The sequence below is a fragment of the Poecilia reticulata genome, linkage group LG9 (genome assembly GCF_000633615.1).
Source record: "Poecilia reticulata strain Guanapo linkage group LG9, Guppy_female_1.0+MT, whole genome shotgun sequence".
Taxonomy (NCBI): domain Eukaryota; kingdom Metazoa; phylum Chordata; class Actinopteri; order Cyprinodontiformes; family Poeciliidae; genus Poecilia; species Poecilia reticulata.
The window spans coordinates 25,966,950-25,981,189 of record NC_024339.1 but is presented as its reverse complement, the minus strand read 5'-3'; the positions used below and the strand labels follow the sequence as shown (position 1 = coordinate 25,981,189).

At 40.0% G+C, this 14,240-nt stretch overlaps 1 protein-coding gene across 5 annotated transcripts in view; it reads left to right on the top strand.

The window, feature by feature from the left end:
• mctp1a (multiple C2 domains, transmembrane 1a) overlaps window positions 1–14,240 on the top strand; it is a 147,830-nt gene that overhangs the window by 114,799 nt on the left and 18,791 nt on the right. For 4 of the 5 annotated variants that reach the window (XM_008418929.2, XM_008418926.2, XM_008418925.2 and 1 more), the window contains one exon: window positions 5,892–5,990. The exons of the other annotated variant lie outside the window; for it this stretch is intronic. In XM_008418929.2, coding sequence (XP_008417151.1) covers window positions 5,892–5,990 — 99 coding nt within the window. The remainder of the gene's footprint in view (window positions 1–5,891; window positions 5,991–14,240) is intronic. 5 annotated transcript variants of the gene reach the window in all.

Here is a 14,240-nt window from a genome sequence, read left to right as displayed (position 1 = left end):
AACACTTGAATGGGTATAAGAGCACTTTGCACCTATCAGATGGTTAAATAACCTAAAAAACAAATTAAAACAGATTAGAAACAATATGTAATTTATCTGTTTATTTATTTACAAATTTTACCGCAAAACGGTTTTTAAATGTAATTGTCAATATGTGGTTTTGATTAAAATGAGATTAATTGTGATTAGTTGATGGTAGATTTCCATTGAGTCCCTGCACTAAATTTGTCTTTTCAATTCTCTTGCCGTATTTCCTGCTGTATGTTTGCCTTTGTGCTGGCTTACTGCAGAGGACGCTGCTTGATTTGGTATGTCGACTCATGTCAGCTTACAGCAAACAAGACCTGAATTTCCACTGTGTATGAACAAGGTATGTTGCTTTAGAAGCACAGTGCCTTGTTCATGCTGTCTAAATGTTTCACGTTCTGTCACACACAACAAGCTTCGTTCTAGTTTGTTGAGAGTTCATGAGATAAACCAACACGGGGTGATGTGTAGAAGTGACAGAAAAAAGTTTACATTGTCTTCAAACATTTTTGCTGATGAAATTTTATAATACAAAATACAGGTAAATGAACATGAATGGACACCGCATTTTGACAAACATTTATATTCAGCATTGTTAAGTTAAGACTTTGTAGAACCACAGAAATCACAGCTGCAGGTCTTTTTGGTGCAGGTCATATGAATATGCTTTAATGTAAAGAATGCCCCTGTTGCTCTGGCTGAATGTTTAGGATTATTGATCTTCTGGAAGCTGAACCTCTTCCTTAGTCCCAAGTCCTTTGGAAACGCCAACATGTTTTCTCATCAGATTTTATTAATAAAAATAAAGATATGCATCATTTTGCTTAAGCTTTAAAATTATGTTCTATTTTGTGTTAGTCTATCACAATTTCCCAATAAGGTATAATGGAGTTTGTGGTCATAAGGTGACAAATATGAAAAGGCCAGGAGGTGTAAATGCTTTTGCAAGGCAAGTTGTTGTCAAACTGTAAAACTTCGTAAAACTTCTTAAAGTACAGTTTGACTGATGACACCTCCGTTCTGCTGGCTACAGGGTCTTCCCTGTGTAATCTAGCCCATGATGTCTGCTCTCACCTGTAGGCTCCACATACAGAGCTGGCTGGATGCAATCACCTTTAGGCTATGTGTGTGTGTGCGAGACACCATGCGTTTGTGGGCGTGTGTGGATAAATGCGTGTGTCTGTTTCTGTGAGTCTCTAACATGCGTGTGTGTGCAGCTCAGCTTTCTCCCACAGGGGGGCTTACTGGGAAAATGGAGAAAGATAGAGTGAATGGGAGAGAGAGATAGAGAGTGAAGGAGTGAGGAGATTACCCTCACACGGTTGACTGGTCACTGAAGCGCTTGTGCTCCGCTCAGCTAGGCTCCACTAGCCTCAGGAGGACCTGACACAGATAAGATACACACTGCAATCATGTCCTGCTCAGGGGCTTACTGCCTACTGCACCTCCTCTCTCTTTCTTCCTGCGTGTATATCTATCAATATCTCTCTCACACACATGTATCTACAGGAAAAGTGCCTTCCTGTTCCATTTCTTGGTAAATTTGTCCTCACAGGGAAAATAGAAAAACTCATTATTCCTAAATTTTTGCACTTTTGTTGAGTACGGGTGAGCTATTTGCTGGGTGGTCTTTCACACACTAAGACAGTTGCTGTTTGCTCGACTCTTTGGAGTTTTTCAAGAGCAGCGCTGATTACAGCAGAAATTTGCATATTTGAAACAGACATACATTTTGTGAATAATATAGTCTGACACAAAGCCTAGCTATTGTCTGAAATTCATCAGGTAACTTCACTTACCTGAAGAAGTTTAAATTTTCTGCCTGGTCCTACAAAAAAACAACAACAGAATGAAAAGAAAATAACCTTTCTTCAGTGTTGCTTCAAAATATTCAGACAGTTTTTTGTCCTCAAGCTTTTTTGATGCTATATGCTACATAACGAGTAGCTCATTGTTGTTCGGTATATATCAAAGAGGTACATTATGTAACAAAACAAGTCCTGTGTATGACTTGTGGAGNGTGGGGGGGTTGCTATGTGGTTTTTCTGTGTAGCAACTGAACTTATGAAGAAATGACTTCTTGGTCAGTAATGTCTCTGTATGACCTTTCACCCAACCCAGACTCTATGACAGCCTTTGCCGCCATTCTACAAATTGCTACAAAAGCATGAGATTATGTCACTGAGATCTGGTGTCGCTTATACCACGTGAATAACATTTTATTTATTTTTAATTTGTTTAAATTTGTCTCAGTGACTTGAATGAATAGAAAAATATTTTTCACATCAAGATTTAACATATGAAGAGGGGGGAAAAAAAAAATCATCCAACCTACCATTAAATACTTTCCATGTTAAATCATTAATTGTGAGGAATCATGTTTTTGGCTCAATTTTATTTGCCACACCTGATTTAAGCCTGATCTGTAGAATCAACGTAAATGACTTAAATCAACCTAATCTGACAACAGGAAGTTGGCTTAGGAACTTCAGAAAGGAACAGATCATACGTAGCCTTAGTCAAAAGAAATTCAAAAAACAGATGAGAAACAAAATCATTGATGATTATTGGTCTGGACAAAGGTTACAGAGCAATTTCTCAGGTTTTAGGGATCCAGCAAACCACAATGGGATCCAAATTAATTTACGGATGCATTAATGAATTATTCAGAAGATCCCCAAGACATTCAGACCACCATCTAACGCTCTGCAGGCCTCGCTTGCTTCAGTTAAGCTCAGCGTTCACGATGCAGCAATAAGAAAGAGACGACAAAAACTTGAGAGACCTACGGCCATAAACATCGCAATGCAAAATGAACACATAGACCTGTCTCACACTCGCAACGTCTAGATAATCCCCAAAATATTTTGTCGCCGTTGTTGATTTATGTTTCAACATATTGGCCAGTATTTCATTGAAAGAGATTTTTTTTTTATCCTGGTACAATAAAAAACACAAGAGCAGGTCCACCTCTCGCTGGGTTAGAAAAAAATAAATAAATGCATCTTTAGAGTGGCTTTGTTGAATCTGATTGAGATGCTGCAGCATGACATTTTACAAGTCATTCATGCTCAAACAAATGAGGCAGATCGAAACATTTCTACAAAGAAGAGTGGGCAAAGATTTCCCCACAGAGTTGACTCATTGCCAGTTATCCCACAGGCTTCATAGCAGGTATTGTAATCAAAAGTGGCACATTCTGTTATTAGGCTTTGGACAGCTCATAATAACGAGCATGTTCTACTTGCAAGTTGGAAAGCCAGGAGGATTTGCTCATAGTTTTTGCAGCTAACCACTATTAACAGTAAAAAGCTGAGCGAACGCCATTTTACACAGTCAAACAGTAATGGAACAACTTCACATTTAGAGGCCCTAACGCGCCACGGGTACAAGTGCTTTTAACGAGACAGGTGTAAACTATTTGAAATAAGTGCTTTTAAATGGCTCTCACTTGCAAAACACAATGTTTTATTTGCACTACATATTAAATAGTGAACATGGGACTGTTTTACAATCTTTTAAAGTCAGAATTTTGATTTCAGTGGCTGTTCTTATTGTATTTCCAAACAGGAACTTGGAAACTTTGACTTTCAAGTACTGAGAACTTTTGCTGCTTCTCTTGTGTGACCTATTAGCCTTATTCATTTTTTTTCTGGATCTGTCAGGATGCATGTCAATGCCTTGTCGAAATAGACATTACTACTGAGCTTGCATACACGTAAGCATTCAGTACTCTAATGATGATCGTCTCAGATTCCAGAAGCCACAGCCAAGTTGTGAGGCTGATATTAACTTCTCTCTGTTTTTTTTTTTGTTTTGTTTTGTTTTTTTCAGCTCATGCCTGTTTAATTTTCTGTCTCTTTATGGACCATTAAGCAGTCAATACACTCACACTTAAGGCAAACTGTTTGAGGTAAAGGTAAATATGTATAATCTGAACAAGTTGCAGAGCCATATTTAGCAGCTGTGCAGCACCTTCCTAAGCCCCAAATCTCGTCTCTCAGTCCCAGTCACGGCGCTATGCAGATTGCTGAGACAGGGACATGGCATAATGTAATTGGACTAAGGAGAGCACTGGGAATTATATCAATTGGATAAAAAAAAAAAAAAAAAAACATGACTGAAATGTTGTTTTGGGGAGGCTATTGAGCCTGTGATGCAGCGGGGTTGTCCTCAGGTATCCTGGGAGGTTTAACTGCTGGAAAAGAATGGGAAAGAAGGGAAGAGAGAGGAAAAAAAGTTGTGTTGTTTTGTTCGTGGCGCCGGCGAGGGATGACAAGCGTCATGCTGTAAAAAATGCTTCTGACTTATCTGCTTCATTTTTCTTCCCATTTTGCTGTCTCTTTTTCGGCTGTTCAGCAGAGACGCCGGTAGGAACTGCATTTTAAACGTGTTTGGCTAATAGAGGGAGGACTTGAAACAAAAACAAAAAATCGGGTGTAAGGAACGCAGAGGAGTATTGTCTCACTATGCAAAACAAACTGAAATGTTTGCTTTTCTTCTTCCTATCACACACATACATCTGATGGATCATTTCTCACTATCTGTATTCTCCCCTGATACATACGTCTGTCCTTCTCTTTGACTTTCTGTGATTGCTTCTTCAGTCTGAACTTTGCTATTCTCACAGCACTTTTTGATTGTTCTTGTTTCAACTTTGTCCTGTTTTGTTCATTTGCCCTGAATAATTATAGATTAAATTGCAATCAGCATTGTTCCGACAGAGTAGAGATTGTGGCTCAGTCTTTGAGTTGCCAATAAGCATACAGTCATTTTGAAAAGCACTGATTTCCCATGAAGATTTCCACACTTTTGTCACACTACAACCACACCACAATCAACTGATGCACCACAAATTGTGAAAGAGAAGAAAAAATGAACAGTTTTGTTAGAATTAAAAGGGTGCCATGAATTTCTCTTTAGACCCCTTTAGTCCAATATCCTTAAACGAAAGCTAGTGCAACAAACAGTCTTCAGAAGGTAACTACTTGGTAAACAACGTCAAATGGTGGGTAATCTAATCTCAGTAGGTCTGAGAGGTTCATTAGAGTACATTAGTGAACAAACTGCTTCACAAAACCAAGGAACACGCCAGGCAGGTCTCAGACAAAGAGAAGTTTTTTTTTTACAATAATAAAAACAAACATTTCTACTTTATGACATCTCACATAAACAGCACTATCAATTTGAAATTTGAAAAAGAAAGTGGTATGGCACAGCTGCAAGACTACAAAGAAATGACTGCAGAGATCCAACAAATCTGGCCTTATGTTGAAGAGTGGCTGAAATAAAATTATTGTTGGAACAAAGCCAAATGAAAGCAGTTTGCCACGACCCATGTAGGGAACATGGCAAAATATGGAAGAAGGTGTACGGGTCAGATGACACCAAAATTCAGATTTGTGCCTGAACAGTTTGTCTGTAGACAAACTGTTATGTGTGGCAGAAGTACACCTTACCTACAACATGAGAGATGAATCTCCAAAAATCATCTCCAAAAATTTTTGTTATTCTCTACTGTGTGGTGGTTCGTCACATCAATTCCACTTAAATATGTTGAGGTTTGTGGTTGTAATGTGAGAAAATGTAAAAAAAAAACAAAAAAAAAAACAACCCAATAAAAGATACACCATGCAAGTCTGTATATTTTTTACTTATGAAATTGTATAACTTGTATATAAATATAAACAAAGGTGAGTATCAAAAAATGAAATTAAGGCTAAAGCTGGTCCCTCTAAATGATCAAAGTTCTCATCAGACCTGGTGAGAACAGTGTGTAGCACCAAACATCCACATTGTCTAAAGATTACATTTTATTTACTTTGGCTTATAAAGAGAAAATTTCACTCTAATTTATCCACAAGGACCCTAAACAAGGCCCCTGGGAGGACAGCCATGATAAAAACCATATCCTCGAGGATATATTGGCTTCCTGGCACTTTGAGTGGATACGAGTGATGGTGGTAAGTTACCATGTGTGTGGCTCTGGCACGGATTCCTGCTGGTGTGTTGTCGCTGTCTTCCGGTTTGCCACTTAGCTCATCGTCTGTCCGGCGGCCTCTGTTGGCCGTCCTCGTCAGCACCTGTCCTCTGTCCCTGTCTCAGTTTGACATTCCTCACACTGCACGTTTTGGCCCACTGGCCCACTGCCGGGGCCACGCCTGTGCCTGCTCTTTAAGGTGATGGGGGAGATAAGTGAGCTCCAGCATGACAAGCGGCTCGTGTCTCTTTGTGTAATGTCCGTGTTTCCCTGCTGATCTTCTCTGACTTAGGGGAATAGCTGTCGACGGAGGTTTGACTGTGTCTTTCCTGAGTTCAGCTGATGGAAGGTGACGTGGTGATTTTGATATAATAGCAGCTTTAGAGTGCTTCATTTACCAATAGTTTTTGTGGTTAAAAGGATAATATGATTCTCACTAAGAATAGCAGTTAAGGCATTAAACATGAAGCAACTTAAAATAATTTTCATATAACCAAACTGAAATACTTCCCCGAGTTCCTTGTAAAAACATTCATTCAGATATTTCTCAGTTGTGCCCTCAGATATTACCGTGTTTTATTTGAGAGACAAACACAAGTTATGTTAAAGTTGAAGGAAAGCTGTACATGGTTTTCATTTTTTGTTTTTATAAATAAGAGTCAAAGAAGTATACTGACGCCCCTAAATGAACTTTATTCAAGTAGCTGGCTTGTTGAACGGCAGTCATAATAAATCCAGGTGCAGTTTGCCACAAGCATCACAGGTAGCGCTGCAAACACAGAAGAAGCTGCTCTTGTAGCATGAGACCAAGTTTGCAAAAACTTTCATTTACTTGCAGTGAAACCGTCTTCCCTTTGCTCAAATTACATCACAGTCTAAACGTCTTTTGGGTTATGTCTCCCCACAGCTTTGCACATGGGCTTCTGCCCATTCTTCTACCCCAAAAAACTCAAGCTCAGACAGATTGGAACCGACTTTGCACATAAATTTTAAGCGCTGGCTTCAATTTCTCATTTGGACTTAGTTCTAGACTTTGACTCAAACATTCAAGCACGTGATATATACGCTTTGATCTGAAGCATTTAGTTTTTCTGTGGTTATATGTTTAAGGTCATTGTTCTGCTGAAATGTCTTCACCTTTGTCTCAAGTTTGAGGCATCTAAAAAATTTTCCCCCACAGCATAATTCTGCCACCACCAGGTTGTTTCACCACGAGGAACGTTTGTTCAGTGTTAAGTTTCCCAACATAAAATTTTGCATGTCAGTCAAACAAATCCAATTTGGTTTCATCTGTCCAGAGCACTTCTTTCACACGTTGGCTGTGTCTCTTACATGGCCTGTGGAAAACTGCACATATTTTAATTCTGTCTCAAGGCAGCAATTTAGTAATACTTTACCACATCAAAAAGAACTGAATTTACTTTTTTTCATGCTTTTAAGATTTTTTTCATAAAAACAAAATAAAACCACATAGCTACTTTGTTTTCACTTCAAAATTAAACCATGTGCTAGTCTATGATTTAAAATCTCAAACACAGTGACAAAGCTAATAAAAGTCCAAGCATTGTGAATACTTTTGCAAGGCGCTATACGTGTGTGCGCGCACGCGTGTGTGTGTGCATGTGTGTGGGTGTGTGTGTGTGTGTGTGTGTGTGTGTGTGTGTGTGTGTGTTGGTGGGGTTACTCCAACGCGGTGGTGGGTGCTTTTTTTTTGGATTAAACTTGTTTTATGAACAGCAAAACTACTTCGTGTCATCACTGCAAATCCCAAAGCTCATTATGCCTGACGCAAGAACGTCTACTCCCCCAAGTGTTGCCGTTCTTAATCACACACGCAGAAAAGTGGCTGAACCAGCTGAACTTTTCCATTGATGAAGTATGCATCAAAGGATTGCGCGGCACGCTCCCCGTACGGTAGGTGAGGAGTTTTTTTTTGTCGTGCTCCCATCCGCCCGAAAAGTAAGTCTCTGCGCGCCTCTCACTGCACAGGATGCTGAAGATGGCACACACTCAGCCCTCCCGGTCTCTCATTGGACAGAATGTGGAGCACAACACTTGACAGCGGTGTCGTCTGATTTTTGAAAGTCAGACATGCAAGAAGGCAGCCGCCACCTTTTCTTTTAACAAGAGTCATAAATCTGTAATGAGCACAGAGAGGATGCATATTCTATTTACTTTTTGAAGAAGTGATCCCCTCACTTTGTGGCTGTGCACTCTCATTCTTATTGTTTTTTTTCTTTTCTTTCTAAAACAAAGTTTTCAGACTGTGGATTTTTTTTTTTACAACTGCCTCTACTTGCATTCATATCTCAGAGGGTGCATATCCAATAAAAGGTATGCCAAAGTTTGTCGCCTTTGGAGAGCGGGGAGATTAATCACATTTTACTTAACCCCGTTTAATTCCTTAAAAGATAAATATGCTTGGTTTGTGGTGAAAAATATTTTTGCCAGCGCCTTTTCTTAACCTGCTAAAGGTCGCACCTACTCTCACTGTGGAAGTGACTGAAATAGATTCGAGGTAGGTCGGGCAGGAACATATGTTTTAAGGCCAGACATGGAGACACCGACAGTCTGACGAGACAGAAGTGGATGAGCTAAAATCAGGCCAGCAGCGGACAAGAGTAATAATGTCCCATTCATCACACCCTGCCATGCCGGATCCTGGGAAGGACGGGGGAAGGAGAGTGCAGGAGCAAGGGAACAGAGGTGAGGCGGGGTGGGTGTGTGGGTCGGGCGGTGTGCAGCAGAAGGGGTAGTGTGGTAAGGGCTGATCAGGAGATCGTTTGTGTGCGTGTGCGTGTGTGAGCCTGACCTTGAGCCTGATAGAGGAGCTGGCGTGGCGGAGGTGATGAGAGGCTCCACGGGGAGATGGGTAAAGATGATCAGTGGCGAGCAACCTCCTGCCAACCAGACGCATTAACGACACGTGCAGTCATAACGCTAGCTAGAAACTTCTCTCTTTAGGGTATGAGGCAGAGGTCAAACTGAAAATAAGTCGGCGTCATCGCTGACATTTCCTTTTAAACCCACTTCTCCTCCATCTTTTTTTTATTTTTTAAATATTATTTTTACATATGTGTATATTTATCCTCGCTGTGGGACCTGACTGGGTGAAGAGACTAATTAGCACTGTGGAGCATTGTGTGTGTCTGGCCCACCTTCAGCTGACAGTCTTAACTAGAGTTTGACTTTGGCTTTATGGGCGAAACCTTTCGCACGCACACACACACATATATATATATCTATATATACACAGTTGTTTTGTTTTTATTTGTCCTATAAACACAGAAAAGGAACACAAGAGGCATCTTAACCTGATAGTCATTTATTTAGTCTTCTGGTATTTGATGCAGCACAAGGGGCAGAAATAGGGTCATTATGGTATTTTTGTGTGTGAGAAGACATGCTGTGCATCTCAATGCTTCAGTTTAAGCGGATATGTGTTTTGACAAAGAGCGAGGGAGGGAAATAGATGTATGGGATAAATTATCTATTAAACAAACTTGAAACATCTGCTTCCTTCATGTGGCACTGGCAAGGTGCCAAGTTGCCTGGTTTTATCTGAAGCTTTTTGACACAGACTCCGAGTTCATGTTGTCATTTCCTGGTAAAAGAGAGATGCTCTTTAAGGGCAATTTCCAGTGTGTGTGTGTGTGTGTGTTTTAATGATACCTCTAAAAGCCATTATTAAACTCCAAAAGTTATAAAATCTGTAGTTCCCCGCTTCTTTGCTAAGTTTGCAATGCTTGGAATATTTGCCAGTGAAAAACTATTGCTGAAACCATTCAAACTATTTAAATGGTTGCCATAAACGATAAAAAGCACTCTATGCTGCATGTGATTTGCAGCCAGAATATTTCACTCATAAAAAGTAAGACTTTGCCTAAAAATCTAAAAAGGAAAAAAAAAAAAAAAACATGCAAGGATGCACTTTTTTTTTTTTAGAAAGTAGACTATTTGTTTTAAATAGCTTCGTGTGGGGGAGAGGGAGGGATTTTTATACCTTGGTTTCTCTTGTGTCAGAGTAGATTTGTTACCAAAAATACCTCAAATGTTGTTCAGATTAAATATTCAACTGTTAAGACCTTTTTATGTCCTCAACTTCTAGCTGCACAGATTCACTTACAAAATCTAAGGCGTATATTTATTTATTTTATTTTACTTTATCTTAAATTGTAATAGCATTTAAGTGGCACATTGACATGTAATTGATCAATCAGGAAAAAAAATCTGACAGAATCTTTCTCAAAAATGGGGGAAAAAAAATCAAATGTACAACTGTGTTTGAGGAGAACATATATTTTGGGACGCTGACTTGAATAGAATATTTGTTATGCTGTTTTATGTCCCGATAAATTTGAATCACTTGCATTAGTTAGAGTTCAACTGGAGTTTAGGAGCCTTGTTCAATTGTATATTTTTTACCTCAGCTGTGTGGCAATGTACGGGCAAGTCAAAAAGCTTCTGTTAAACAATTGTTTATTATCAACAATCCTGGATTGCATTTGTCCTTTCTGATTTTACTAATTAAATAGAATATGTTGTTACCATCACTATGTTGCTTACATGTGGAACAAATATGTTTTTAGGATGTTATAATTGTTTATTTTTATCCTCGTAGAAGTACTTGAACAGTGTAGTTGACATTTGTGGTACAGCAGTGATATCCGCTGCTTAATTTTGTTTTGTCTCGAGTTCTTGTACAGATTTTGGAAATTTAATTTGTGTCACCCCTGTAGTATTCCTTGCTTTTCCAATTGTTTTTCTTTCCTCCTTCCTCCTCCTGGGGTGGAAATGAGAGGAATACCGACTCTCTCTGCAGTTACAAAATCAACAACAGCGCTTTCAGATGCCCTCTGGGAGCCACATATTAGCATGCTGTCACATTTTATATGACATTTCAATTTTTACTGTGTTGCCAGACTGAGCGATGCTAAACAAAGAAAAACAGGTGCAATTTTAGCACAGCGGCAGCGAGCAGCAGTCACTTGTGGTTCAGACTCATTTCCTGGTGTGATGGGGTGCAATGTCGCTACTTTATAACTGTTGGGTTTATCATTTTTATGGCACAACCCAGCAGGGGGAGGCGTGTGATCGGGAGGTTAAAATGGCCTCAACTGGCTCTCTTGTTCCACCCCCCCCCCCTCCCCCTGTGGATCTAGGACAGATATTTGAGTCTATACTATTAGACTGAGTTCTCTCTGACCTCTCTCTTGTTTTGCTCTAGGCCTTGGGTCAGCGTGGAACAAACTGTCTTTGCAAAGTTTACAACTGTTCACTTCATACTTTTGCATACAAATGTGCTTTGCCATGAGGGCATCTCTCTGCAAGGGAGAAAAAAAAACAAGGATTCAAGCACTCAGGGGCACTGTGCATCTTTCCTTTGTTAAATATTTCATCAAGTGTTTCAAGGAGTTTACCACATTGTTTACCACAATTTACCATCCAGTGCAATGTGGTTAGCTTGAATTGCCTGTTTCTTTGTAGGTGTGTGAGAGTGTGTGTGTGTGTGTGTGTGTGTCCCTTGGCTCGCTTTGGTATCACTGAGGGTAATTTCTCCCCAACACGAGCAAACAACTCGAATCGCTTTAATGAGCTTTCTAACTGCTTTGCCAGGGAGCGCTCGGCAGGGATTTCACATCACACGCCACGCATCCAAACAATGACGCAAACTTTCGACATAACCGCAAAAGATGCATTTATTGTCTCTAAATGCCACGCATGCAATTAAAACGTGCAACTCTTTCCCCAACAAGAGGACATCAGCTCACAGAATATTTCTGCTTACCAGCCTGATGAGAGTTAATTGATGTCAAAGACTTTCTTCCCTGTACGAACACATTTTTTGTTCACATTCACAGGCTGTCTTAATGCAGTTTTTATCTAATAACGTGATGCTCTGCTGACTTTAGCTTTAGCTCACATCACAGCTTGTTTGCCCCTTAGAAATGGATTATAAAATGGTTGGATGAGGAGCCAAGATTATCTTGCCACAGCACACAGTTAGTGGGATTGTAGGAAAGATGGAAAAAAAATTCACCAAATCTCACTATTGGAAAACTGAAAAAGAAAAAAGAAAACTTTAAAATCTTTTCCAGGGTTGTTGCAGAGGTTTCTGAGTGTCCGTACACTTTCTACATGCAAAGCTAATTTGAACGCCGTGTGTACAAAAGGTATGAAAACCCTTTTTATTTGTTATCCCTTACAGTTGATTAATTACTCATGAACAATTGGAACATTAATGCTGAGAGTTGGTGTGACATGCCCCATCAGGCTGACGTATGATACAGCATTATCCATCAGAACAAGCTTTTTGTTCTAATGTTTTTCTAATTAGAGTTAGAAAAACATTAGAGTTTTTCTAACTCTAATGCCTGCATTTGAAGCAATTTTAAAAACATCAATAGAGTTCAGTTTTCTTATAATGCACTAAATTAACTGCCTTCTCAAGTCCTTTTACAAGCTTTTATCATACATAAACATATATATGAAATTCAAATGACTCCACATTCAGGTTGAATCAACCCAATGCATTCTAATACAATGTAATTCAAAGTCATATTCTATCAGATTTTAAATGAATCCCTGCTCCAAACACACTTGAATCAAATTGCTTGATTCGCTCAGTAGCATGTGATTAGCCTGGTAACGAGCCATTCATTTGATTCAGGTGTGTTAGAGCAGGATGCGTCTAATATCTGCAATATAGTAACTCTTAAGGATTGGATTGGGGACCTCTGTAATGCAGTACTGTCAAAGTTGGTTGATCACATGATAATAATTAGTAATAAGTTATCAATTTAAGAAAACACAATCAGTATTGTTGTCAGTCATTCGCTCCTGGGCAAGCATGTGGCAACGGGGGAAAGGAATGACTCCCTTTTAACCAACAGAACCACAACAAGGCAACAGACAGTAACTGTGACAATCAGTTTTTTTGTTCTCCAAATAAAATCCTTTGAAAATGGTATGAAGGTTCAGTTAAGCATTAAAAGTATAGGCCTAGGACCCCCTTGACAAATTGGTGTTCCTCTTGAAATCAGAAATCAGTCAAAATTGGAAAATCAAAACGTGAGCTTGTGGTTAACACCAGGACAAAAATACTTGTCCAAAGCCGCTGAACGCATAACGAAACGCAGCGCGCTTGTGGTGGATCTGCTGCTGAAGATGTGTGAACATGAGGCTAACAAAACTTAACAGTTTTGAGTTTTCATTTGACATTTTCCCTCTTTTTTTCCATAAAGACAAGCTAAACTAAAACTGTCTTTCGTCTTTCCTGTCTGTGCACATGTTCTATGAATCATCACATTGCACTATTTTTAAGCTTGTTCCGTGGAAGAAGAGGCCTCAACTGTTGAAAGTGAAGGATTTATTAGTGTGTGTCGGGGATGTAGTGCTATTTCCAGTCACAGAGCACGACCAGGTGTGCAGATCAACCTTATCTCATAGCTGTAGGGTGTGTGTGTGTTTGTGTGCATATTAGGTTCCATTATAAGAACAGGTTGCCTGGCTCCATATGTGCGCAGTGTGCAGGGAAGCTGGGAAAACAAGGTTCTCCACGGCCCTCAGTGTTATTGCTACCTCCCGCCTCTTCGAACCGTGTTTGAAGACAGGAAATAGGATTCAGACCGCAGTCCGAAGGGCATGTGGCAATGGTTTATACGCCGAGGACCTCTGACCTATCGCCTCCACCCCCACCCGCTCTCTCACACCACTCCCATGGCCCTAAAACACTCTCTCCCAAGTTGGGGCTCGAAAATAATGTGTCCTGACCCAGCCCAACTTGGCCCGACCTAACCAAACCCAGTACAATAGACACTTCGTCCTGAGATTTGTTTGAGCGCGGAATGAAAAACAGATGGACCTGAAAGAAAGGACCACGAAAATAAGGAGAGCGGGAGGGGGGAAATATAGGGGAGTCTTGTAAAATATTTTCGAAGAAAAATAACCCAGAGAGGTTGTCTAATTATATCTATTTGTCTTGTGTGGTTTTGTTGGGGAGGCCATGTGGTCTCCCTGGCTGCTCCATGGTTCATTTTTCACATTATCTGATCCTGGACGCAGAGCAAAAAAAGAAAGAAGTTGGGTTTCTGGGGGGAGGTGGAGGAAGATTGGGTCTCAATGGGAGGCTTGTGGTAAGGTGGCTGGAATCAAAAGACCCAAATGTGGTGAAGGCCTCTGAGGTCTTGAAGTTTCATGGCTTTGACTGCTTTGCTGTCTTTTGTGGGTATTA